Source organism: Pseudorasbora parva, chromosome 16 (genome assembly GCF_024679245.1).
Source record: "Pseudorasbora parva isolate DD20220531a chromosome 16, ASM2467924v1, whole genome shotgun sequence".
In the NCBI taxonomy this organism is placed as follows: domain Eukaryota; kingdom Metazoa; phylum Chordata; class Actinopteri; order Cypriniformes; family Gobionidae; genus Pseudorasbora; species Pseudorasbora parva.
The window spans coordinates 11,759,247-11,786,158 of record NC_090187.1 but is presented as its reverse complement, the minus strand read 5'-3'; the positions used below and the strand labels follow the sequence as shown (position 1 = coordinate 11,786,158).

Here is a 26,912-nt window from a genome sequence, read left to right as displayed (position 1 = left end):
TGACTTCTACTGGGGACATTAAACAGAGACATTACTCAAAATATCTTCTGTTCCATGGAAGAAAGCTACAAGATGAGGTTGAGTGAATAATGACAGAATTTTCATATCTCTTAAAGAACTTGTTATAAATGTGTGGAAAATCAGCCCTAAAGATGGAAGTTTAATCATTTGAAATTGGTATAGAGCAAAAAAGCTTAGAAAAACAAGACACAAACAATCGCACTGTCGTTTCTGGTAAATCACCAATAACACGATGATGTCATTCACAATAACGTTATTGTAATTATGGGTGTGGTCATATGTAATTAGTTTGAACTGCAGTGATAAAGTGTTGAGAAATCAGTTGTTTGCCAAACCAGTGACTTTCTGGCGTTTCTGTTAAGACCTCTGATAAACAACTCTCTGTCTGTTTGTTTATAAGTAAACAGAGCTCAAGTTTGCTCCCAAACACAAGAGCTTCCTCTTAAGCAAAAATATCTCTATACATTTTTTTTTCCTACAAAGATTTACTCTGTAAACAACACAATTCTGACATTGTGTTCAGATCGACCAGTGATCATCAGGAAACAAATGCAAATAATAGTTCTTATTTAAAAAGTAAACACTTCATTGGATTTTTTTACTTGGTTTGAGCATTGTGATGGTTCTGTTTCATACTATAACTGGTACATCTATTCTGAATCCATTACCCAGAATGCTCTGCTGCCAGCCGGACTCAGGCAGAAGGACCAGACCACAAAAGAGGCCACCGGTCCTTTTAACCGTGACAAACTCCTGCAGTATCTGGAGAAGGAGGCTATGGACCATAAAGACATAGATGATGTTGTCCCCTTCACCGGAGAGAAGAAAGGTACTAGAATAAGACGTGACGTGTTTGATATCAGCCTGGTTTTAAATGTTGCTACTTTATCAGGAATGCCACACCTTAAATTTTCATAAGGGCCCAGGTCTTGAAGATTAGCTTCATTAACTTATTAGTAGAGTTTCTTAGAATTAATAAATCAGAATTTGAATGACATGGCACAGTTGAGTGCTTAAAGGAACACATTTTCCAAGTCCCCTAGAGTCAAACAGCAGAGTTTTTGAATCAATTCAGCCGATCTCCGGGTCTGGCGTTAGCACTTTTAGCATAGCTTAGCATAATTAATTGATTCCAATTAAACCGATAGAATCTCGCTCAAAAAAATTACCAAAGAGTTTTGATATTTTTCCTGTTTAATACTTGACTCTTTTGTACATTGTGTACTAAGACGGACGGAAAATTTAAAGTTATTTTTCTTGGCCGATGTGACTAGTAACTATACTCCCATTCCTGTGTAATAATCAAGGAACTTTGTTGCAGTACCATGGGTGCAGTGGCGCAATGATATTAAAATGAATGTTTAATGTCAAACATGTTAAAGATTGGCCAATATGCTGTTGATTTAGTGATAAGCTGTTTCCTCACAATAGCAGCTAATTCAGTTACCGAAGTCTCTTCTTCTATGACATCCATTTAAAGCAGGGGTTTCAAACTCAATTTACATGGGGGACGCTGGAGGTAGACCCTGGGTCAGGCTGGGCCGCATCAAGTATTCAAAAAAAAAAAAAACGAAAGAGCACAACTGATCCAATCTTCTCAATCTTTATTATTAACAGTTCTTCAATGTGAATGTTTCTTCTGAACATGAACTGTTCCTCTGAATTTTAACATTCCTTTCTAAACATGAATGGTTCATATATGCTTTTCTTGCCTGCTCGGTTTTTTTAAAATAGCCAATAGAAATTAAATGATTATGTAATACTGAAATAATAAATGTTTTTATTTAAAATAATAGACTAATTCAAAGCAAGGCCATAACCAGGTCAAACAGACCAGTGAATGAAATTCTATGTCTAATTCTAGTTGGGAAATAATCTGTTTGGGACCATTTGCAAACAACATTTGCATTCATTTGTATAAAATATATTATTAGTCCTGAGATTCTTCGAATGAGTGAATAAATACGTACATCCGCTTATATTTGAGTTTTTCAGTGGTCTATTAGTAGACTTTTAGCAAAGTCCGAGTTCTAATTCGCTCATATAGTTTTTTTCATTAAAATGTTCATCAATGATTGTATATTAAGAGCATGGACATGTTGCATTTTGTGTGCATTTATTTTTGTGATTTCACCGGAAAGAATGGTCTCTCTCCACAATGGAATTACGCGATTGTGTGTGTGTGTGTGTGTGTGTGTGTGGACTGTGCGAGCCAAAAGAGAAATTAAACCCCGCCTACTTTGATTTGATTGGCCATTTGAGTGCTGTTAAACCACATTCATTTTGACTGTCTGAGCAGCCTCTGTTCCTGTCAAACAATTATACTTCATGGGAGAGGGCCGAGTTAACTCTCATACACACACACATACACACACACACAAAGTGAGGCATGAAGCATGGCAAGCGCGGCACACACACAACGACTCCGCAAAAAATGGTTTTCAGAGCAACACGAAGGCCGCACTAGCACTAAACTTTGATGTCAAGTAGGGGGCCACAAAATATCACCCTGCGAGTTAAGGAAGCCTGATTTAAAGAAATTACCTCCCGTCTCTCCCACATTGGACCGCAGTTGGCTCGCCTTAAAGCAGCTATGGTTAAGAGACGTTCATGGTGCCTTTTTGTTCTTTTGGAGCTTGACCGTATACATCACTGTCCTTTTCGTTTATATGGAAAAAATCTAGTTATACAGGTTTAGTGTGTAAATAAATGACAGAATTATTTTGAGTAAACTATTCCTGTAATGCTGGTTTGGTTTGCATACTCTCGGAGCGTGCTCTTATTTTGAATAAGTACTTAATGTGTGACTGAAAAATGCATGTTCTCTATATATTGTATGAATATAATCTGTATGTGATGCATGTCATGTTATTGTCATACTCCTCTCCTATGGTCTCTTGGGAAAGCAAAGTGTCCGCTGGGTGCGCACTTCAGAATCTCACCAAGTAGTAGGTCATCCGGGTACTTTTTGCCTATTGTTTTATGAAAACTGTAAATTCTGACATACTACTCATTTCACATGTTGTTTATCGCCCACTTTAAGGGAACTCGCCATGTTTAGATCATGCCATTGAGGTTTTATTTTGTTTTTCGTGTTGGCTCGGTGTTGATTGCTGATGTTTTGGTAAAGTTTTCAGAGCTTAGTTATGCGTTATTCGCTGCACAGGCTGTGTATAAATGCCCCGATATACTCCGGAAAAAGTAATTTTTCTTTCTTTTCTTTACTTTTTCTGTGAACATTCTAGCGCCGACAATGCTGGTGAGAGCTGCGTATAGATGGATATGTAAATATGTGCTGCATGCATTCTTCTCAAAAACAAAATAAACACACAACAAAAGTGACAAGGGTGAGAAAAACGGAGTTAAGAAAGCATCTGATCATAGAAAAACGCCCTGTTCTTGCTCCACTGACACTTGTGATGGGAACCGTGTAATAGACATAGCAAAAATCGCTGTCATTTAGAAATGAGATTGTGTAGGTGTTTGAATAGGGATTGGTGTCTTTTACCAATTAATCTCGCAGCTGGAGTTCGAAGGTGTTTTGCTTTGGCAAGCACTTTCAACCACCCAAAAGGAATTCCTGATTATGGGTTTGCCTGTTTTAGTTTGAAATGACATCACACCAGTTTGTTGTTTGATTTTGCTTAAAGCATATCAGGGCCTTAAACCTTCCATGTCCTTCTCCTGTGTGTGTTAGTGAGAGTGCCGTATCAGCTCCTTTAGTGATTTAAATTCTGCTGTCTCTGCAGGTATGATTAGTTAATACTGTCTGTTCTTATATAACCACACACACTGCAGTTCTGATGCCTCATATCTGTCTGTGGGATTGTCTGTTCTAGTAAATGCACACTGCTATTTTTCTAAGTTGCTGAGACACACAGTCCATGGAGGGACAGGAACTTTAAATGACAGAGCTGGCCATAATGCTGAAAGTTTAGCTTTGTGTGTGCACATGTAGATTCAAGGCCTGTTCACACGAAGATGGATATTTGGTGCGACGATTGTGCGATTTAAAACATTTTATTTGAATAAACAGTTCAGGTAAACAAGACACGACAGATATTTTTTTAAAGGAGAGGGATTCTAATCTCTTCCATTACACTGTGAAAAAAACTTTTGGTCACATGCCCACAGAGCTGCTGATGTTACATCAGTAGATCCTGATTATTTTTCATGTTGGTTTTTAAGGGCATTTTCACACCTGGCTCCAGGGTTGCCAAGTCTGTGCAACAAAAGGCCAGTCAAAAGTAGCCCAAAAAAAGCCTAATGCGATTTTCTCCATTGGGTGGCCGAATTCTCAATTCTCATTTTTGTAGTGTTGCAGCGCAGTAATTGTACGTATGTGGGTGAAAATCAACCTGCAATTTATTTAATTTTTTTAAACCCGTGGCAACAACTTAAAAGTAGCCCAATTCCGCAGGAAAACCGCAGACTTGGCAACACTGCCTTGGCCATTTGGAGCATTTGTTTTTGTTTTTGAACCTGGTGCATTTTCTCCCTTTAGTTCAGTTATTTATAATAATAGAAATAGACCTTATTAAACTTCATTCCTACATTTAGATATGTTGGCAAATGCATTTTGCCGCTAGCTTAGCATAATGAATGGAATCCTATGAAAAATGTTTTTTGTTTTTTTGATCACTTTTACTCGGGACATGCTAGCTGGCAACATAGAGCCTGCCAAACTAAAACAATGCATGCACTAAGACAAATGCGTTTGCCCACATATCTAAATGTAGGAAAGAAGTTGAATAAGCCCTATTTCTAAAAATGGTGGAGGGTTCCTTTAAGCCTTTTTATTGTTATTAGACTTATTAAAGGTGAACTATGTAGTATTTTTGCAGTAAAATATCCAAAAACCACTAGGCAGGTGTTATATATTTTGTTCAGTTGAGTACCTACAATATCCCAGAAGTTTCCAACTATTTGTAAATTGTGAGAAAATTGCTATTTTAACTAAGGACAGGGACGTTTTAACATTGCATTTGAGGGAGTCGCCTGTCAATTGCGTCATATCTGCGTTACCCTCGGTTTCGGCTTTTATTTGGCAGGAGCGCTTTACTCTTAGCAGTGTGAACAAGTGAACGCACGGAGTAAAGTCATAACATCGTTTTGAACACACTTAAATGTATCTAATATGATAAACAGAGCTACATTACCTCAAAATCATAACCGGAAGAGCGGATCTGTGCAGGCGCCCGGCGACTGTCTCCCGTCCCGTCATAATAAAAGTCCCGGTATTCGCGGGGCGGGTATTTGTTTAACAATCGCTCCAGCGGCCGTGCTCAGGTCCATAACACTCGGTCCTGCTCTGCTTTACACTACAGTAACGTTAATAACCGCATGCATGAACGTGATTTCTGCCTGAGTCCTATTTTCCACCGGCTGTGATGAGAAGACCACATCTCCCAAGATGCTGCGCTCACACGTTGCGTCATCAAACTACGATTTGTTTTGAATAGGCGCCCTCCAGTGGACGGAAAGCTCCATAGTGCACCTTTAAAGGTTTGGTTCACCCAATAATAAAAATTGTCGTCATTTACTGGACGAATGTTTGTAACAAAGCAGATAGAGCATCTATTCACTACTATAGTATTTTTTTCCCCTACTACTGTAGAGAATGGTTGTTCTATCTGCTTGGTTGCAAAAATGTTTCCAAATAAATTATTTTGTGTTCAGCAGAACAAAGAAACACATACAGGCTTGGAAAAGGGGAAGTAAATTATGACAATTTTCATTTTTTGGTGAACTATCCCTTTAAAATAACATAGGACACCTCCTCTGTATGAACTGCCCCATGTGTAACACTTTAAAGCCATTTTCAAATTCAGGACTCCATAAAGATGATAATGACTGTATTGGTCGCCTGTGGTCATTCTCATCTGAATTATTTTAGTCATAGCTTAATGAATTCTGGGAATGTTTCCAGCAATTTTCTGTACTGTCAAGAAAGTAAAACTACAGAGAGATCTCAAGATCTTAAGAGTTTTAATGTTTCCCTTCCTGGCATGAGTTTCTCGTCTGTTAAATCCATCATCTCGGATGAGTTTAGTATCGAGTTCGCACATAAGATTAGCCTATAATGGTTAACACACTCCAGTTTTAACATTAGTGAGAACAGTAGTGTGTATATTAGTGTTCACAATGAGTAATACTGATTCAAATTCAGTTATTTACAGCTCAAACCTGTGAAAATCAGAACAATGCATGCGCACACACTCGCACAAATATCTTTCCCACACGCCCTTTTCCTATTAGTCACGGTTCATTTGCATTGTGTTATGTTCTTTAGGTCACTGAATGCTCATTAATTCAAGTGTCTACAGTAGTAAATTGTTGTATTTATATGGCGCTCTGAACTCAATTCACTTTATATATGGAATGGGTGAATCTCATCAACCACCACCAATGTGCAGCATCCATGTGGGTGATGCGACGGCAGCATCCATGTGGGTGATGCGACGGCAGCCATATTGCACCAGAACGCCCACCACACACCAGCTGATTGGTGGACAGAAGACAATTAAAGGGTTACTTCAGCGATTAGCATATGGTTTTGTTTTAGTAGAAACCCTGGAGTATATTCAAATGATTGTGCTTTCCCTCCTCATATTCCCCTGACACAAGAGATTTATGCATTTTATTTCTGGAAAAATTTCTCCCGTGACGCAAATTGACGATATTTGTATCATCTTTGGAATTGTTGGCCTGAGGCTAAAGACTACAGCCAGCAGAGGGAGCTATTTCCACGTTTTCAACCCGCGCATGGGGGATGGAGATCACACTCACAGCTCAGCTCGCAGCTGCAGGCATTCATTTAAATGGATATGCTGTGCAATGTAAGTGTTTTAACTTCTCAAATTAATTTCTATGAAAGTTACGTTTCCAAAGGCATGAACTGAAAACGCGCCAGACTGAACGTGCTGTGAAAGTATGCCACGAGTGTGGTCGCGTTTACCTCAGCTCTCATCACGAGAGCTCATCAACTCATTCCATAGACTGTAAAAAAAAATTGGACGTAGTGTCCGTGATGTCACCCATAGGATTCCGATAAGGCGGTCTGAAGCTTAAAGTATGGGCGAGCTAGGTGTTGCCATCTTGCGAGCGAGTCATCGCGTGCCACTCCCGGATAATAGAAAATCGGCAAAAAGGCGGGATGTGGGCGGAGCTGAGGTGACGCAATGACTATAGACGGCAGATAAATGGCTATCCATCTGTAACCAATCCCTTAATTATGCAGAACTTTAAGGCTTTAATAAACGTAAACGAATGAGTTATATAAAAAAAAAATCACTCCCCTCAGTTTTCATGAAGGTCAAAATTAGCCGTATAGGCCAAAACCACAATTTGAACCAGGCTGTAAACATGATTTTTTTTTTCTGCTGTAAAGTTGAGAATTTTAACATGGGGCTCAATGAGATTCTGCTCCCTTCTGGAGCTTGACCCTAGTGGCCAGTTGAGGAATTGCAGTTTATATTACGTCCATATTGGCTTCAATAGAGATCGCTGGAGGTTGCCGCTTGGCTCATTCATGACGGTAAATGTAATCTGACTCCTGCGGCGTTAGTGCTGTGAGACTCACGCGGCGACACGATCATTATATTGAACAGACACGTTCAGTATTTAATTGTAGTGTCTGTTCTCCAACTCAGTCACAGTAATCCAGTAGCGGTGGCTTTGGGAATGGCCTCACAGGGCAGCGAAGCATTCTGGAAATTGTAGTCTTGCATCCCCATGAGACAAAAATACATTTTCTGTCTTTTCTCAGTCTAGAAGGCACCAAATTCAAAAATAATTTTACATTTCTACTACATTAATGACCCAGTTTAAATACAGATTCATCTTCCCAGCGCTGAAGTACCCCTTTAATTGAATCAATATTTATATGGGGATGATCGGGAAGCCATGATGATGGATAGACCAATGGCCAATTCTTTTTCGATGGACATCCTAGGATTATGCTCTGGGACCATTTTGGGGGATTTCCACCTGGATTAGTCCTACCCAAATGAAAAAAGAGGTATTTTTTTTTGTTTGTTATGAATTCATTTTTGAAAGTGTATAACTCTGTGTGTAAAGTGTATAGCCCTGTGTGATCTAGTGCCCTGCAGTAAGTTTTGCCTTTTTTCACAAGATTCCAGAAAATACTGGAAAAAAATAATTTGGTCTGTATCATATTGTATGCAAGATTTATTCAAATGGTTTTGAATGGAGGATACCCATACCCATATACAGTGTTATAAATGCATTATCCCAGTGTCTCAAAATAATTTTTCCCAATATTTGCTGACATGTTGGAAATCAGAATCAGAATTCTAGTGCACACAGAGCCTAAGATGCATACACTTTCAAAAATGAATTGATAACCCAAAAAATCAAAAAGGGCATATTTTTTTGTATGTTTATTATATCACACATGACACATACTATAATATTAATCACTTTCAGCAGTGTTTTATGTAATGTCAGGGTTTTTTGTAAAATGACACCACAATTGTGTTTTTGTGTATGTGTGTATGGGAAGCTTTTCAATTTGGGTAGGCCAAATCCAGGCGGAAATGGTACCAGAGTAATTTAGTGTAAATAAGTTACTAAAACAAATGCCAAAGTGATGCATATCTCCAGAAAGTAAATAAATACAAATTTGAAAAAACAAAGCAATTCTGATTAAATACTTTTTTGTAATATGTTGTCGTTTTTTTCACCTTGATAATTGACAATTATTCACAAGTGTTTTCACAGCTTCTAGTTTAGGATTTGTGAGACTGGAACTGAGTGTTTGTTCAATCGCAGTGTCTGAGAACAAATGAGGAAACAGGAAGCGCTGGAATTCCTCTGGGATGAAGTCTAAATGGCCCTTAGCGACAGAGAGAATTTGAGAGATAGGCATCTCTGCCAAGTGCTGTCTATCTCTTTCTTTATATTGTATGTTTCCATGGTAATGCAGAAAGGGGGGGGGGGTATTCATGACCTCACAAATAGTTTGTTGCTGAGGCATCATGGGATTCACCTCTGTGGCCAGATCTATTACTTGACTGATAGTGAATTAGTACATTGGAAAACTTTGACTCCTGGATTTGTTGATGCCCATGGATCTTCTCTCTGATTTCCTCTATTTGCTCTCCTTTCCTGCTGGAGCCTTCAGGGTACAGATGGCTTGTGACAGCTTCAGCAGAAAGACTCTAATGTACTGGTCCACAGGGGAGGACACTGTGATTGGGTCGGGAAAGAACAGGAAGTAGTTTGGGAGTTAGAGGTCAGCCAAGGTCAGCCCAGCGGCACAGCTGAGCCCAAGAGACACACTGTGATGGGCTGAGCTCCTCTCTTCTGGTTCTGACTGGTTTTGTGCTGCAGGCTTTTCTCTCTACCACAGTGGTTTACATGAACAGAACAAAAAACAACCGCTAAATAAAGGGCTTAAATAAAGCTTTCCCTCTTTTCTCTCTGTGAGGTCTGCTTAACAAAGATGCCCCTTCAGATCCAGTACAAAACTGCTCTGTTCATATCTGGCCTTCAGATTCTAATTTCTGTTCATTTTCTCTCCAGTTCAGAATAGGGATGGTTAACCCAAAAATATAAATTACCTAATGATTTACTCAACCTCAAGCCATCCTATAGGTGTATGACATTCTTCTTTCAGGCGAATACAATCCGAGTTATATTAAATACCCTGGCTCTTCCAACCATTATAATTGCAGTGAATGGCAGCCCCAAAAAAGTGTCCCCATCCATTATAAAAGTAAGTTTAAATATGGAAGTCTGTCCTCTCAAAGCTAGGTATTTTACTTTATAGATCATTTTTACTTTTATATTTTTGTTACAAAAACACATCGATTCACTTCAGAAGGCTTTTATTAACCCCCCAAAGCCACTTGGATTACTTTTATAATGGATGCACTTTTTGGGCTTCCATTCACTGCCATTAGAACGCTTTTAAGAGCCAGGGCGTTTTTTTATTTTTTATTTCACCTTTAAAGAGTTTTAAACTGGGTGGCTAGCACGCGCACACACACGAAAAATCTACACGAGGATCTAAAGTTTTTGTTCATTGGTTGCTTTTGGGCTCCTAAACATACTGACCAAACCAACTGTATCCTGACAGATCTGTTTAGAAGGAAAACCGTTTACTCATAAAGCAGATGAACAATCAGATGCATTTACAGATGATTATCTTATCTTGAAAAACACATGATGTGCCCAAGTGTAAATACCCCCTATGTTGCTGTTATTTTGGAAACTTTTATGCTGAGGACATTATCGCACCCCATAGCCTAAGTCAGTGGGTCGTGGATCATTCTATAGGGGGTCGCAAGACTTTCTATGCATTCTCCTTTTTTTCGAATTTCGTATGTTGAATCATTATTGCTGGAACTTTCTAACGCTAATTCTAAACTGTCCTATCACAATACTGTATCACTGCCGCAAATTAAACAAGGTCCTACTCTCTTTACGCAAGCGTTTTACTCCGTTGCTTGGTAACGGCATAGTGCTCGAGATGCCAGAATTCCTTCTGGATTAAATCCAGACACGAATATCCAGAACTCACAGATCGTGCAATGAAGTTTCTCTTGCCATTCAGCACCACCTATCTTTGTGAGTCTGGATTTTCAACAGTGACTGCAATGAAAACAAAAAGCAGGAATAGACTGACAACAGCTAGTTTAATAGCCTAGAAATCTAGACGCACCCTAGCGGCAGCAAATTTAATCTGCCCGCAAGTGTCGTCTAGGAACTCTCAATACCCTTCTAAGCTGTATTCCTCTCAATCTGGACGGGCCAATCACGTCGTGTATAGAGTCGGTGGGCGGGGCCATAATGACGACGGCCGAGTTGTGTTTGCGTGCTTCTAGTAAACACAGAAACTGGCGAACGGCGGCGGTCTTTCGAATCAGCTTTGACCGCGACTCTGGAAGACTTGGAGTTGAGCTTTTCTCTGAGAAAAGAACAAAGAACGGCACTGAAGTTATTCTTAAAAAGGCAAGATGTGTTCGGAGTTTAGCCGACCGGATACGGTGAATGTTTAATCTGTCAACTAGCTCTGCTTCACCTTCGTTGCTCTGGTTGGTTGTAGCGCTATCCTATCGCGTGCAGAGGGAGTTTGAAAGAACCGTTTATCCCGCCCCTCGGATTGAGCCCTGTCAATGGTGAGATTCCAGACCAAACATCTTGATGTGGGTCTGGCTTGTCAGGCTACTAGTTTGAGTGAAACACTACGAGTGGCCCTTTCCCCAATTCCACCGCGTCTGGATATCATCGTTTCAGAGCGGCAGTCTAAAATGTCACATTAATGTGAGTATAAATAAATAAATCCGTTTGCCTCATAGTCTGCCTAATTATTTGTTTAACTATTAAGTGTTTTCATAACATGAACTAATAATGAACTGCATTTTCAATATTTACTAATGCATTATTAAAATCTTGTTAACATTAGTTAATGCACTATGAACTAACATTAACAAACCATGAACAGTTGAATTTTTATAAACTAGCCTAGGTCTAAAATGTATGTTATTTATTTCCAGCCTTAGTGGGTCGTATGACTGGCATACAAAAAACAAAGTGGGTCGCAGTAGGCAAAAGGTTGAGAAACCCTGGCCTAAGTGATTTATTCAGTGAAACCAGCTGTTTTAATCAGCCAGTTCACTTCTTTAGTACTTTCAGTACTTTCTTCTTTGTCATTTATCAAAAGAAATACAGCACTGGTGAGCATAAGAGATTATTATTTTTATTAGTTTGGTTGATTATCAGGGCAGGTTTGAGCTCAGATAAAGGTGACCTAGGAATGAGAAAGTAGGTTACTAGAGAAGAGAAGCTGTGCTGCCAATGTCATACTTTCTGCGTCACATTGAATAACAGCATCTGTGTAATAACTAAACCCGTTTTTACTGGGTTTACATGGAGATCATAACCGTACAGGAAAACAGTCTCCATTACGACAGCAGGAGAGAATTCGCTAATTTCAAGCATGAAGCATGGTTTAATTTGGTCTTGTTAAAATAATTGAGGAGTGATCTAACCTGCATCATTCTGTCCTGCTGTTCACTTCAGTTCTGTTTTTTTCTCCTTTTGCATAAGAACCCATACTGTTTTAACTCATGATGTTCATTTTAATTGCAGTCTTAAAGGCATTAACTTTAAAGGTGTCATGAACTGGCTTTTTTATTGTTTATTTTATACTGTTGTCTGAGGTCAACTTATGACGTTCGTATGGTTTTTACATTCAAAAACATCATAATTAATAAATAATGGACTATTTTCTACACTGGTTTTGAGGCTCTCTCCAAAATGCTGGGTTTTGATAGGTGTGCCGCACTGAAGACTTAGAAGTAAACGTCCATGACTAGGATTGGATAAGATCTCCATATTTAATGAGCTTAAACTTGTCATTCATATGAGGGAGGGATTGTTTTAAAAGCGGCTGAAATAATTATCTGATGGAGCTCTTAAAACATATTTATCAAATAAACACAATGATTTATCTCTCACCCACCCGTGATTTTTTTTATTTTTTTATTACTTGGCCCGTCCGATCGGTGGATAAAAGGCGCGAACCACGCACACGCGCACACCTGCTTCAAACACAACGGAGATCAAGAAATGAATGTTATTTCCCTATTTAAGATTCACCGGCCTGCCGAAATGTGTACGTTTTGGTAGCCCATCTGGAAAAACACACAACCCCGGGACGTTGGGCTTTGCGAGCCCTGGGAGTCTGATCCCGAATCGCATTGAACCAACAAATAAGGGATTCTCCAGCCTGTGACAGCGTGCTGAGGCATGTTCTGTTAGACTCGTACACATAATCAATACGATCTGCAATACTATCACATATAAAAACTTGTTTTACTCACACAAGTGTGCTGCACCATTCCTGTCTTATTCAATATAGAAGTACATCATTGTGGTTTAATCTCAATATGTCTACAAATCCAGTGTCGACCTGTGTCTTGTTTGCAAACGATTATCTTGCTATCTTTGGCATGCTTATCGCTCGTTTATCTGCAGAAGCAGGCATACATGATTATCTGAGAGGAGGTGTTTCTCCCTTCTAATACGTCATTGATTTGAGAGCCTCGTTTTCTGGGCCTGGTGTCTATAAAAGCTTTTCTTTTACTAACAAGGAAGTTTTCAGCTCTGAAACGTACAGGATATACTTATATTACCATGACCTTTTATATATCAAAGGCTCAAGGGAAAGTTAATGTCTCAATACATCACCCCTTTAAAAAAAAAAAAGTGAATATTATTAAATATTTGACTGTGTGAAACAGATGTCCTCTAAACACATGAAATCATCTGTTTATGTCAAATATACTCTATAATTCTCTTTTTAAAACACAGCTGTCTATGATTTCCACACCAGTGGCTCTGCAAATAGTTTTCACTGATCTTTTGTTGTATTTCCTGGTTCACATAAATTTTTTGCACTGATAACATGTGTTTGGAATTTAGCCACACCTCAAACACAAAGCCTTTTCTTTTGTCCAGAGCTAGAGCAATAGTTAAAAGCTAAACAACAGCTCATGTTTTGTCTAACAGCCCACCTCAAATACTGTAACACACAGCCTGGCTTATTGCTTTTCCTTTGGTGATTTAAAGTGTTTCACGTTCATTAAATGCGGAATAAATTAGGAGAATAAGAAAAAAGTGTTTCTCAACCACATGGTGTGTGTTTCCAAACCTCACAGGCCCGAGTGGCGTACTGTTGCCGTCCTTTACAGAGAGGAAAGAAACTATATATGAAGAGATTTAGATTGTTCTAGTGTATGCCCAGGCCAGAGCTGGGGTTTATTCACGTCACATGTGTAATGAAAGGTTTCTGAGCTGCCAGCTGCTTTTATGACAGTTGGAAAGATTCTGTCATACATAAAGGTCTCTAGAATCATCGTTTAACATCTTGGGTCCTTCATAAGAAATACTTCAGCAATAAATGAAATGTGCCGTGTTTCAAACCTTTTATTATTTTAGAGTGCATCAATACCTGTTCAATTTTTCAACTTATCTTGGTTCAGAGAGTATTTTCCCCATTTGTTTTCCCAAGAGGGGTTATAAAAAAAGTCTTAATTCAAGCAGTGAACTACAACATTACAAACTTTGATTTGAAGCGAAAAAATATTAGAAAATTGGACAAAAAGACAAAGGTACGAGACTGTGTACTTAAATGTTTGCATGCATATTTCGCACCATTAAGTTGATAGCATAGGACTTTACATCATAAGCCAAGTTTCCATCCACTTTTGCCATTTTTGTTATCAACAGTGAATATGCATTTAAAAAAAGATTGTGAAATTTGTTGTCTTCAGCCTTTTTCCATCCAATTACCGATAAAATAGTCTGCATAATGTGATTTCTAAAAACCACATGGTTGCATGAGTTTTGTTGAATCGCTAAAAAATCTGCCCCAACTAGTTTCTATAGCCTACAGAATTTGATGTATTTCGCAAATTATATCATGTCTTTTGTATCCCAAATATTTGTAAAATTTAGATATAATATTATAATATGCAGTAATGAGAAAATTGAAATTTGACAGTTTACTTTAAAAAGATTACAGTAAAATGTTTGTTCATATAGCAACATTTTTTTTTAACATAAACCTTGAACATGTAGTCAAGCCAGTTGTGGTTTGACGTGGCGGAGAACGCATAAATTCAGAACATTCAAACCAACAAAAAAAGATATTCGTTCTGGTTTCAGAGTTCAATAAGATCAAAAACATCAAATCACTGCAGTTTTCAAGACAATTGAAGCTATGACAAACTTTTATTTGTGTAGTCTATATTTAAATTATTATATTTAAATGGTCTATAGAGTTGCCGTCTAAACAATTTTAAGGATTCAACCTATTTTATTTTTGTACAATTTAGTTTGAGATAAAATTATGTTACATGTTGTATTGGTATTTATAGTTGTCCTATTTATTAAAATGTATTAACAAGTGTCATGTTTGTGGGGGTTTTTTTTTTTTTTTCCTTCTTCTTCTTTTTTTCCATTTGTCAAGTAGCCAGATCCTGCCCATGAAATCGTGATTTAAAAAATGTATGGCATTCAATTTATTTATTCAGATACAGATGTAATGTAGGCAATTTTACCTTTCTTTTTGTCAGTATTATTTAAAACTCCAACAGCCTTCCTTCATTTGACAGACACCCCATTTTTATTTCTTTGATTAGCCGCCGAGATTTTCAAGGCGCTATATTTTCCTCATATATTTTGAAACACAAGTTTCATATAATATTGAATTGTAGGCCCTAGACATTATTTTTATGAACAAGTGGTGTTTAAAAAATGTTATAAAGACTATTTAGATCAATACTCGGATCAAGCCATATTCAGAAATGGGGGCAGCTATTATATTTCTGATTCAATTTTATTAGATTGTAAAAAATAAAATAAAAAATAGACACAATTAGAAAAATAAGGATGAATTATGTTTGAGAGGCAACACGTCTTATTCCTACCAATAGTATTAAAATTATTGAATGTACAATTTAACAATATGAATATAATACAGAGAAACAGTGATTTAAAGAGAGCAGTGCCACAAATGCAGATGCTGTATAGGCTAATTCCGTCACGTGACACCACATTTATTTAGCCTTTTTCTCGAATAAAAGTGTTTCCAAAATAGTTTTTCGCAACTTTTAAAGTTTCGACATGGAATTTTTATGCTAAAGTTATTGGGTTGACGTTTGCAAAAAATGATCGATTAATTTCCATCAGCCAATTCGGTAAACGTTTTGATACGCTAAGCCCTTTTTTTCCTCAAAGAAATCCTTGGATGGAAACCTGGCTATTCACAGTTCTTTATGGGATTGAGTGGGTGCTTAAGTGTTATTTTGGCTCTATTGTTGCTGTTCTCTGAGATTTCTCAGCAGAATAAAAGTTTTTACCAGGAAATCCCTATGGAGAAAATTAATGGAATTATTACTTTGTGTTCCGACTATTGAAATGAAAGCAGAAATTGATCTGGGCCACTAAAAAGTACCATAGAAGCACATTAAACTTAGTCCAAGCAACTTGTGTGCAACATTCCGAATGATGACTGTTTAATTGTGTCTCAGAATCCAGCATGAGTTGGAATATTCCATATTTGCTTCCAATGGGCTGAGGAGCAAATTAAATTTTAAAGAACAGTGAAGAACTAATTTCTGGTAGCGTTTATATTCTTTGTGAATTTTTTATGTGGGGTTTTATTGAAACACAAGCTGAATGCTTTCAGCTTAGCAGAACATCCTCTCCCCCTCTCTTTACACATAGAAAGAGATCAGCAGTCACATGTCCTGAATGAAGCTGTAGAGTGTGTTTTTCACTGTCCAGAAAGAATGAGCTTGTCACAAGACCAGCATCATATTACCCAACCTCATTATCAGTGACACAGAGAGCCTGATAGTCTGACTGGAGTTGGGATGAGGTCAAGCGATGAGCTGTTATCATGATGGGCCTGCTGTATGCCCTCATCATCTGTCGAGTTCATACACGCCAGCCATTTATACAGGACATCATGGCTGACCACTAACCCTCTGTCCCTGATGTGGTTTTCAGTAGCAATCTAGTCTTTTTGCAATGTTCAGTGATTTAAAGGGTTGTTCAGGCTTTTATCTCATGTTTTTATCATTTGGATGAGTAGCAAATAAATTTTTTTCAATAATTTTCTTGTATGGTAGGAAGAGACTGGGTTCTAGTATTGATTAAACTTAAACTAATGTTTAAGTGGAAATGCTTCCTTATTTTGTCTGTTTATTTCCCCTGTGGTGTGACACTTACGCATGGCACCAAGCATTAATTCTAATAAAATACTGTACAATTAAATGGTTTGGGGTCAGTACGATTTTTTTCTTTCATTGTTACAAAAATGTCTCCCTCTCTTAAATATGCTGTTTTTTTTTCTAGCAATTTCTTTCTATTCATCAAAGAACCTGAAAAAAAGGCCAAAGGTTTCCATAGTAATTAAGCAGACCTATAATTTTATATTCAAATAGAAAAGTTATCTAAAATTGTAATAATAATTTGCAGTGATACTGTTTTACTGTATTTTTGTATTAATGCAGTATTGGTGAGCATAAGACATTTGAAAAAAATCTCAGTGACTCCAAACTTTTAAACGGCAGGCTAAGTTCAATCTTAATGTATTTATGTGAAAGGACAGTAAAAGTGAGTCTGACTGTTCAAAATGATGCGTCAAAATAATTTAATACCTCGACATGTCCTGCGACGTGACATGCTAAACTCCATCTAATGCCGCTTTCACACATTGCCATTACCGTAATTATGAGATGACAATACATGCTGTTTTACTCTGAGCTGCTCTGAGCCAATATACTTCTGCAGCGGTCAGGTGGTACAAGTGGGAGCTCTTAGAAAATCCCCAGTTTACAAGTTGTAATTACTTTTTCCAAGTCGTTATCTCGTGATTACAGCATTGCGTGAATGTTCCTTAACTCCTTTAAACAGCCTTTTAAAAATGTTATTATTATTACATGGAATGTTTTGCTTAAGTCATGAAAAACTTGGTAAGATAATCTGATCATATTGTACATTTCCTTAAACAAAAAACCTCAATTTAAATTTATATCCATTTATTAACCTTAAAAAGGCTTAAAGGGGTTCACTTTAATTGAATGTTTCTTTTAAATGAATGTTGTTGTTGTTTTTTCTTTCTTAAACCACCATTTTAATCAACGAGCTATGCGATTTGTTACTGATCAACTTTTGTCTTTTCTTTTAACAGGAAAGGTATGGATTCCCAAAAAGAAACCAATCGAGTTGCATCATGAGGAAGTCACTACCCTTGACCCGGAATTGGAAGAGGCACTGTCTAGCGCTACTGACACTGAACTGTGTGACCTGGCAGGTAAAAACTGCTATAGAGTCTCACAAATAGAGGGAACAAGCCAATGCTAATATCACTAGGAATAGTTTTATTGCTCTAATGAACATCCAGAATGAACAGCTTTGTGGTGTCTATTGTTTTAGTGGGGTTTTTTGGTGTGTGTGTTTTTTTTTAGCATTGCAATAACCTTTCCTCTGTGACTGAACGCCCACAATGCATCCATCACAGCTTGAGGAAAAAACAGCAAACACCCCCACCCCCCCCCCTCCTCGCTCGCTCGCTCGCTCTCTCTCTCTCTCTCTCTCTCTCTCTCTCTCTCTCTCTCTCTCTCTCTCTCTCTCTCTCTCTCTCTCTCTCTCTCTCTCTCTCTCTCTCTCTCTCTCTCTCTCTCTCTCTCTCTCTCTCTCTCTCCCCCCAAACAGGGTCTTTTAGCACACTGTTTTAAACGGTTAGTTCACCCAAAAATGAAAATTATTTCATTAATTACTCACCCTCATGTCGTTGGACACCCGTAACACCTTCGTTCATCTTTGGAACACAAATGAAGATAATTTTGTTGAAAGCTGATGGCTGAGAAAGGCTTCAGATAGGCCTCCATTTGCATTCAGTACATTCCCACTCACGAGACCCAAAAAAGGTCTCACTACAGTGGCTGTACAATAATTTTACGAAGCACAGAGAATAGTTTTTGTGGGCAAAAAAAAATCTAAATAATGCATACGCAATAACTTTATACGCAAAGTTATTGTCTTCGGTGTAGGTCTCGGACGTGAACTCACGCGATTGTGGCGCCCCTCCTCCTCTTCTGGGTCATGTGTCTGAATGGCGGATATGCGGCATATTCTCGCGCATGCGTCGAGTTCACGTCAATAACTTGGTGGATAAAGTCGTTATTTAGATTTTTGTGCGCACAATAACTATTTTTGTGGCATTGTTAAATTATTGCACAGCCACTGAAGTGAGATGGAATTTGTATCGAAGTCTTTAGTGCCTTTTATGGGTCTTGTGAGTGGGTCAGTGGGAATGTACTGAATGTCAATGGAGGCCTCTCTGAAGCCTTTCTCAGCCATCAGCTTTCAACAAAAATATCTTAAATTGTGTTCCGAAGATGAACGAAGGTCTTACGGCCGGGTGTCCAACGACATTAGGATGAGTAATTAATTAAATAATTTTCATTTTTGGGTGAATTAACCCTTTAAGGGATTGTCCCTGGCTGGTTTCCCTCACTGCATGCTTATAAACCTGATGCACTTTATTCTTTTCATGTGCTGAACATGTTTTTTTTTTTTTTGGTCAGCTGTGCTAAAAAACAAGTATGTGAAAGTGGCTTCATGCTGTAACATGCATACAAACATGACCAATAGTAGTGAAAAGAGCCTTTAAATGCAATGCAAATTGCAGTACTTTGTTACAATATTATTATAATTAAATCCTGTCATGAGTTCTTTTAAGTACTTGTTGTTAGTCTATATTGTAATAACAGTTTTGTGTTGTGTTGTGTGTCTAGCTATTCTTGGAGTGAACACACTGGTGACGAGCACGCAGAGTTATGACAGCACCTGTAAAGACGGTTATAACAGTGAGTTGATGTCATCCTTTAGAAGAGATCATATTCATGTTCTTTTCTATCCCTTATTTCTTTCAGAATATAAATTATTAAATGAGTTGTAAATGTTTTAGGCTCATGTGCCAGTAGCTGCGTTTACATAGTGTTGACTTGTCACATTTTTCTACAGCTGCAATTTTTCACTGACGAAAATGAGATGATAACTAAATTTAAAAAAACTGTTTGTGACGACACAAACTATAACGGAAATCTATTCACCTTTTCAACATTGAACACATCAGAGACCTCTGAAGTCGATCACAGTTAATCTCTTTGTGGTTTGAAGATTAGATGCACACATTTAACAGTAAATGTACTGATATATCCAGTGGGCTAATAGCATACTCCTGTCTGATAAAATGTTTAAAAATGTCAACATCTGTGAGAAAGATACAAACAGACACATGTATAAATTCACATTTGATGTCAAGGAAAAGAAGACCATTTGTGCCCCGTATGGGAGCAACGTTACAATCTCCGGGAAAATGCAATTTGTGTTCTGTGATGCTCACACCGAAGCACGCACACAGAAATCTGCCTTTCTGACAGCATACAAGTGATGAATGGAGTTCTCTTTCATGTCGTATCGGTCTTGAAAGAACAAATACACACACAAAATGTATATCAATGCTTGATATATTGAAAGTAAACTGTATTTGGATAGTGCATTAGTTTTTAAAGTGACAGTAGCCTAAACCTGCTGCTGTCTGGATACATAATGTTAAATCAATCAACAAATATATTTGCTATATTGTATTTATTTAGACTATTTGTTCTTATTTTTGTTTTAATTATTTACTGACTGTTAGAATTTAGTCGACTAAATCTGTTGTATAATGTGTGATGGGGTGAAGAAGCACACGACACGATAGTGCAGGTGAGTTCCCGAAGGGTGGATTTTATTTGGTGATAAGGGTGAAAAGTGCAGTCGGTGGGTGCTCGGCTGATCTCCCTCAATCCTCGTGGTTCCAGTGCGGTGCAGCGTGGGTCCGTGTTCACCTCCTTGTGGGGTGGGCTGGCAGTCACATAAGGCTAGCCGAGTCTTGTGGAGACTTCTCTCACTTCGCTGCTCGTCTACCCCGCTTATGTAGCGGGTGCTGAATGGGCTGCTGCTGTGACCGCTCAGCCAGTGATGAGCGGGCGCAGGTGTGTCTGCTTTGTTGCCAGGGTGACACTGATGGAGGGCTCAGGACGCTTGTCACAAATGTTATATTTAGACTCACTAAATCTAAATTTCCTGTCAAAATGAACTGTTTACATGCCCCCCAAAAAATCAGTTTTTAATTGGATTGATGGCTCAGTTGGACTAAAGAGCCTTCATGTAAACGCCTCAGACGATCCAAATGTTATTCCTATCTAGTTGAAAAGGTAGGCTAATGGCATGTGAACGCTTTAATCTGATTTTTTTTCTGAATCTGATTGAAAAATGCCTTGCAACCTGTGCAAAATACATTATTCTGGTCTAATCTATTATTTAGATGTTCCTGTTTACATGCATTTTATGTCTAATGAACGTCCGTATGTTTATTTGTGGCTTACGAAATTGGTAATTTGAGAAGACAATTTTGCTATTTGCAAAAAAAGGGTCTTCTGATGTCAACTTGCCTTGTAGATGTGCCATCAGGCTAGAAACAGCAATTATGCTCATATAAACAGAACTTTCAGAATCTGGAATCAGATTAGACTTATTTGGGATGATGAAAATGATTAAACATACATAGTGAAAGCTCATGTGTCCATTTTGTGTTTGTGTCATAGATGTTATTAAAGGAGAAAAGGTAAAGCCAGTTTTCGATGAACCACCAAACCCTACAAACGTGGAGGAAACCCTACAGCGGATAAAGTCCAATGATTCCTCACTGACAGAAGTTAATATGAACAACATAAAGGTAATGAGAATCAGTTTAGTGTACAGAATGTTAAAATGTAAAAATTACACACAAACCATATGAAATTTAATGGCGAAATAAAAATTGCATTAAAATCATCTTGATGTTTATGATGTTTATATTACCATCGAAATACTACTAGATACATTTTAATCCAAAGATCTGGGATTAAAAAAGTTATTTAAGATTGGAAATAATATTTTTGGGGGTGAAAGGTTTTTTTTTTTTTTTTTTTTTTTTTTAACGAAACAATAAACAATAAAAAATATCAATAATATTGAGAAATGTATGTTATTTCCAGGTAAGTAATTGCATTAGTAACACTGGTCATGTGACTCCTTTCTACAAATGACTCGGGGCACGTTCAAGCTCAAACCAGTGCACAACATTTTGCTACGGTTTCTGTGTTCAACGTCATGTTTTCCGGAAACGATGTGCAACGGGGTTTAAGATAAGTTTTCAGAACAGGGTGTTTAACGCATCACCGTTTCCATTGAAAAAACGTTTTGCAAAGTTTTGTCTGGGGTAAACGCAGCCCTGATTTTCTTGCTTCCACAAAAGGACAGGATGATCCATAACCATGCTCAAATTATGCTGAGGATACTACTACACTTTTGAATTATTCTCAATTTTTTACTCAAATTGTTATGCTGATAATCCAATTTGTAAATGTAAGCTTAGAAGAATTGCATGATTTTAATGGCAAAGCAAGATGTACTTTTTCCAAAATAGAACTAGAAATAATGGGCATAATTTTAAAACATATATTTGTTTTAGCTGCTTAGTCTAAAAAATATTTTAAATATTTTCTATGAATGCAATAAACAGACACACAAACCAGAACTAGAATACATATCTAATTCTTAACAGCTTAACAGTTCCCAACCAAACATTTTTACTTTACTTAATGATTCATTAAATGGCTAATAATTTCACTGGGACCTAAAAGGGCACTCATTGACTACTAACCCACAAAACAATAGGTTACTATCGTAACCCCGGTTCTCTGAAACATCGAGTGGAGAGATCCACCTATGGGAAGGGCATCCGTACCTGACCTCTGCAGAAGCATCCAATTGCACCAAGTCTGACAAGACAGGCAGGAGCGCGCAGCCAATGCCCAGTAAGGCCCCACCCCTTACCAGCGGGCATATATGGGCTGCATACGCTACTGTACATCAGTAAGTATATTCGCTTCTCGTGCGGTAAGCGGGGCAACGCTGGTGGATCTCTCCACTCGATGTTTCAGAGAACCGGGGTTACGATAGTAACCTATTGTTCTCTTTCATCATCTCGTTTCGAGATCCACCTATGGGAGAGACATGGACAGCTCCCCGATTGCCCAATACACTCACAGTGAGGTCCTGTTAGCCAGAAAAAGACGGTCACCCCGAGGGGCGGTGCACGACGCGTCTCATAATCATGAACTCGCCACACCGACGCAACCGCGTAACTGCGGTGTGAAGCAGGACATGAAACATAGGCTATGTGTGTCACACATAAGGAAGGCAGGGTTAGGAAGACCCCACCCCCAAGACCGAATGTGCTACTGAGGTTCTGGTGACATCCAGCCTGTAGTAACGCACAAACGTATGGGGAGAAGCCCAACTGGCCGCAGAACAGATATCCTGCAGTGATACTCCCCTGAACAGAGCCCAAGAGGCGGCCAAGCCCCTCGTGGAATGAGCTCTGATGTTCCCTGGGGGTTGCACTCCCTTTGATTCATATGCCAAGATTATAGCGTCCACAAGCCAATGTGAGAGGCGTTGTTTAGACAGGGGATCCCCTTTGCGAGGAGGAGCCCATGAAACGAAGAGTTGGTCACTCTTCCGGAACGCGCTGGTCCTAGACACATACGTTTGTAACGCACGGACTGGACACAGGGCATTTAGCCTCTGATCCTCCGCGGAGGAAAAGGGCGGAGGGTGAAAAGCGGATAGCTCCAACACCTCCGATGTGAACGCAGGGAAACATTTCGGCATGAATGCTGGGTTAGGCTTGAGGAAAACCTTATCTCCACCCAGAGAGAAATTGATGCACGAGGGGTGGACCGAGAGTGCATGTAACTCACTGACACGTTTGGCTGACGCCAAGGCCAAGAGCAAGGCTGTTTTGAAGGACAGCAACTTAAGGGGAATATTCCCCAGAGGCTCAAAAGGGAATTGAGACAGAGCTTCCAGCACCATGGAGAGGTCCCATTCAGGGATCGTTCTCCTAATGACTGGCAAAGAGCGACGGGCGCCCTTCATAAATCTGCGGATTAGAGAATGCTGCCCAACCGTTGAGCCCTCAAAACCCACATGACAAGCAGAGATAGCTGCCAGATAGACCTTAATAGTGGAAAAAGACCTGCCCTTATCCATAAGGTCTTGGAGGAAACACAAGATATCAGCGACTGAGCACTGATATGACGTGAGACCCCGCCCATCACACCACTCATCGAACACCTGCCACTTACAGCCATACAAGGACCGTGTAGAAACGGCCCTGGCATTCTGTATAGTAGCCACCACGCGCGGGGGAAGCCCTAACGCGCTTAGGTTCGTCCTCTCACGGGCCAAGCCCAGAGGGCTACCCTGTCCGGGTGTGGGTGATAAATCTCCCCGTTCGCTTAAGACAATAGGTCTGTGCGGAGGGGGAGGCACCACGGCTGGGCATACAACAGAGGGATTATCTCTGCCAGCCACGGCGCTTTGGGCCACCTGGGTGCTATCAGGATGAGAGAAAACCCCCCCTCTCTCGCCCTGGCCAGTGTGAGAATTATCAGGCACAGGGGAGGAAAGGCATACAGCAGCACTCTGGGCCACGGGTGGGCCAGTGTGTCCACCTCGAGGGGCGCGTCCAAGTCCTTTAGCGAGAAGAACATAGGACAATGGCTGTTTTCGCGCGAGGCGAACAGATCTACGGGCGCCCGTAGTCTCATCCATATCATGTCTACTATCTGAGGGTGGAGGTGCCAATCTCCGAAGAGCGGGTTCCCCCTCGATAGAAGATCCGCGCCTCTGTTCAGAATTCCCGGAACATGAGTCGCGCGTAACGACAGGAAAACTCGCCCGCTCCATACCAAACGCTTGTAAGCTAGGGCATGAAGCTTCGGCGAGCGCGCGCCGCCTTGACGATTGATAGCCACTGTCGTGGTATCGTCGCAGCGTACGAGCACATGATGTCCCTGCAGACGAGGCAGAAAATGATTCAGAGCCTTCTAATTGGTTAGAAGCTCTAAATAATCTATGTGCTCTGAACGTAGTTTGCTCGGCCGCAAACCGTTCACAGTTCTGCCCTCCTGGGTGGCACCCCAGCCTGTTAGGGACGCGTCCGTCGTCACGACTTTCCGCAACATGACAGTCCCCAGAGGGGTACCCTGTGCGTAAAAGTCTGCGCTCTTCCAGTGGCGCAGAGCTGCAGCGCAGGTGCGTGTCACTGTTACAGAGCGGCAAAGATCGTGTAACGGGCTGAAATGTAGTGACAAAACCCATTTCATGAACGCCCTCATCCTCAGGGGTCCTAGTGGCAAAAACTGGATAGCTAAAGCCATAAGACCCTGTAGCCTGAGACATGTGCGATATCGCACCCTCGCCCCCTCTCTGAACTGTGACAGACAGTTCGTCAGAGAGAGAACGCGCTCCTGAGAGAGACGCGCTCGCATGGAGACTGAGTTCAGCTCCATGCCCTGGAAGATCACCCTCTGACTGGGTGTAAAGCTGCTCTTGTTCACATTCACCCTGAAGTCCAGAGATCGGGTGTGCGCGAGCACACGGGAGGTGTCCTGCAACACCTTTTCCCTCGAATCGGCTATGATGAGCCAATCGCATATGTATGTCAGGATCCGTAGACCAGACATTCTTAGGGGAGTGAAGCCCGCTTCCACACGCAAACAGAAAGTTCGGGGGCTTAATTTTTGCCCGAACGGAAGCACCGTGAGTTCGTAACAAATGCCTTGATAGGCGAAACGAAGAAACTTCCGGTGTGGTGGATAAATGCTTATGTGGAGAAAAGCATCTCTCAGATCGACCGATGTGAACCAGTCGTTCCGTTTCATGACACGGGCGAGCGAACCAAGGGTTAACATTATGAATCTGTATTTCCTCAAATGTTTGTTCAACACCCTGGGGTCCAGAATAGGACGGAGCGAACCGTCCTTCTTTGTGACCAGGAAATAACGGGAAAAGAAACCCTGGTTTATCAGATTGTGGGGAACCACCTGAATCGCACCTTTGTTTAGAAGAGAGGAGATTTCCTCCTTCAGGACGTGGGCCGTGCTTTCCTCTGTGTGAGAAAAGAGAACGCTGCTGAAAAGTGGATGTTTCATAGCAATCTGCAGACGATAGCCCTGTAATATCATGCGTAATACAGTAAGCCAGGCTGACACACAGCTCGTGTGAATGCTCGTCCAGGCCGTGCTGGCTTCGAGCATGCCTAGCTGGCTTATTTGTGATGCAATGGCGCCCTCTAGTGGAGAAACTAGGGACGACACGTGCAGGTTCACCATTACGAGAGAAAGGGTATTTCCCTACATTGAGAGGGTATCTCGCTGTGACGAATTCATTTGATTCGTTAGATTTATTGTGTTTTTTGTGTTTCTGTGTGTGTTGTGTTTTCTGGGAAACACTGGGGCCGAAGCCTTTATTATTTGGGTGAGGGGAACACAGTATGTGCGGTGTGGTTACACTGCTTTTGAACTTTTCCTCACGACAATCCCCTTGAACAGGGGGGAACACACATCGTCCACTAAACATATGGGCTGGGCAGCCACGGGAGGGGGACACCCTACAGCAGGAACCTTCCGTCCTTTGGACAGGGGTTCTGGGGCAGGGAGAAAGCCCAGAAAACTTCTTTCGAGGCTTTTCCTTGACCTGATTAAAATTACGTCCCGGGACCGGGGGGTTAGGCAAACGCACAGGGGGCGCCTGGCGTGGGACCGTCTTCCTGGGGACCGCTCCTTCTTGTCGTCGCATCGTTGTTGCATCATAGCAACTGCGGGGCCAAAGAGAGCCCGGCCGGGCTCTACCGGGGCGCCTGCGATACGTTTCTTTTCACTATCCGGGAGACCAGACAGGTTGAGCCAGAGCGAGCGCTCTCCTACCACGGAAAGCGCCATAGAGCGCCCGCAGGTTTGGACGACCTGACGAGCATTACGGAGAACGAGGTCGTTAACCGTGATGATCTCCTTCCACAGTGCAGGAGAGGGAGAAGATCCCTTATCTAACTGCTGGCCCAGATCGTCCAGGATCTCCGCTTGGTAAGCGGAAAGGAGGGAGGAGACATTCAGAGTCCTAACAGCCAAGGCCGAGGATTTATAAACGGCCTGGTGCACCGAGGCAGAAAAACGGTCCATCCTGTTAGGAAGGACCGGCTTCGGGGGGGCGGGCAGCCCTCCCTGGACTGGGTTGAGGTGTCTGGCAATGGAGGGCTCAATGGCAGGCGGTTCGCCCATGCCGCGAGCCGCCATATCTTTAACCTCCAGCCCCGCGAGACCGTGTTTAAGATCGAGCGGGTCGTTCCAGTAGTGCCTCATGTGCTTAGCGCACGCTGGAAGAACGGGAAAGAGTTCTTTCCTCGGGCC

General features: G+C 40.5%; 2 protein-coding genes across 2 annotated transcripts in view; one reads left to right on the top strand and one right to left on the bottom strand.

Annotated features, from left to right (window-relative positions):
* tmod2 (tropomodulin 2) overlaps positions 1 to 26,912 on the top strand; it is a 62,916-nt gene that overhangs the window by 23,214 nt on the left and 12,790 nt on the right. The window contains exons 3-6 of the mRNA XM_067419615.1: positions 694 to 850; positions 17,753 to 17,875; positions 19,362 to 19,433; positions 21,219 to 21,349. Coding sequence (XP_067275716.1) covers positions 694 to 850; positions 17,753 to 17,875; positions 19,362 to 19,433; positions 21,219 to 21,349 — 483 coding nt within the window. The remainder of the gene's footprint in view (positions 1 to 693; positions 851 to 17,752; positions 17,876 to 19,361; positions 19,434 to 21,218; positions 21,350 to 26,912) is intronic.
* LOC137043453 (uncharacterized) lies at positions 22,468 to 25,302 on the bottom strand. Its single transcript, XM_067419732.1, has one exon. The coding sequence runs from the start codon at positions 25,159 to 25,161 to the stop codon at positions 22,864 to 22,866; it is 2,298 nt and encodes a 765-aa protein (XP_067275833.1). The 5' UTR covers positions 25,162 to 25,302; the 3' UTR covers positions 22,468 to 22,863.

What these genes read in the sequence shown, in the direction of transcription:
- LOC137043453 (XM_067419732.1), bottom strand. Translation starts at nt 25,161, where the DNA reads ATGCGATTGGCTCATCATAGCCGATTCGAGGGAAAAGGTGTTGCAGGA.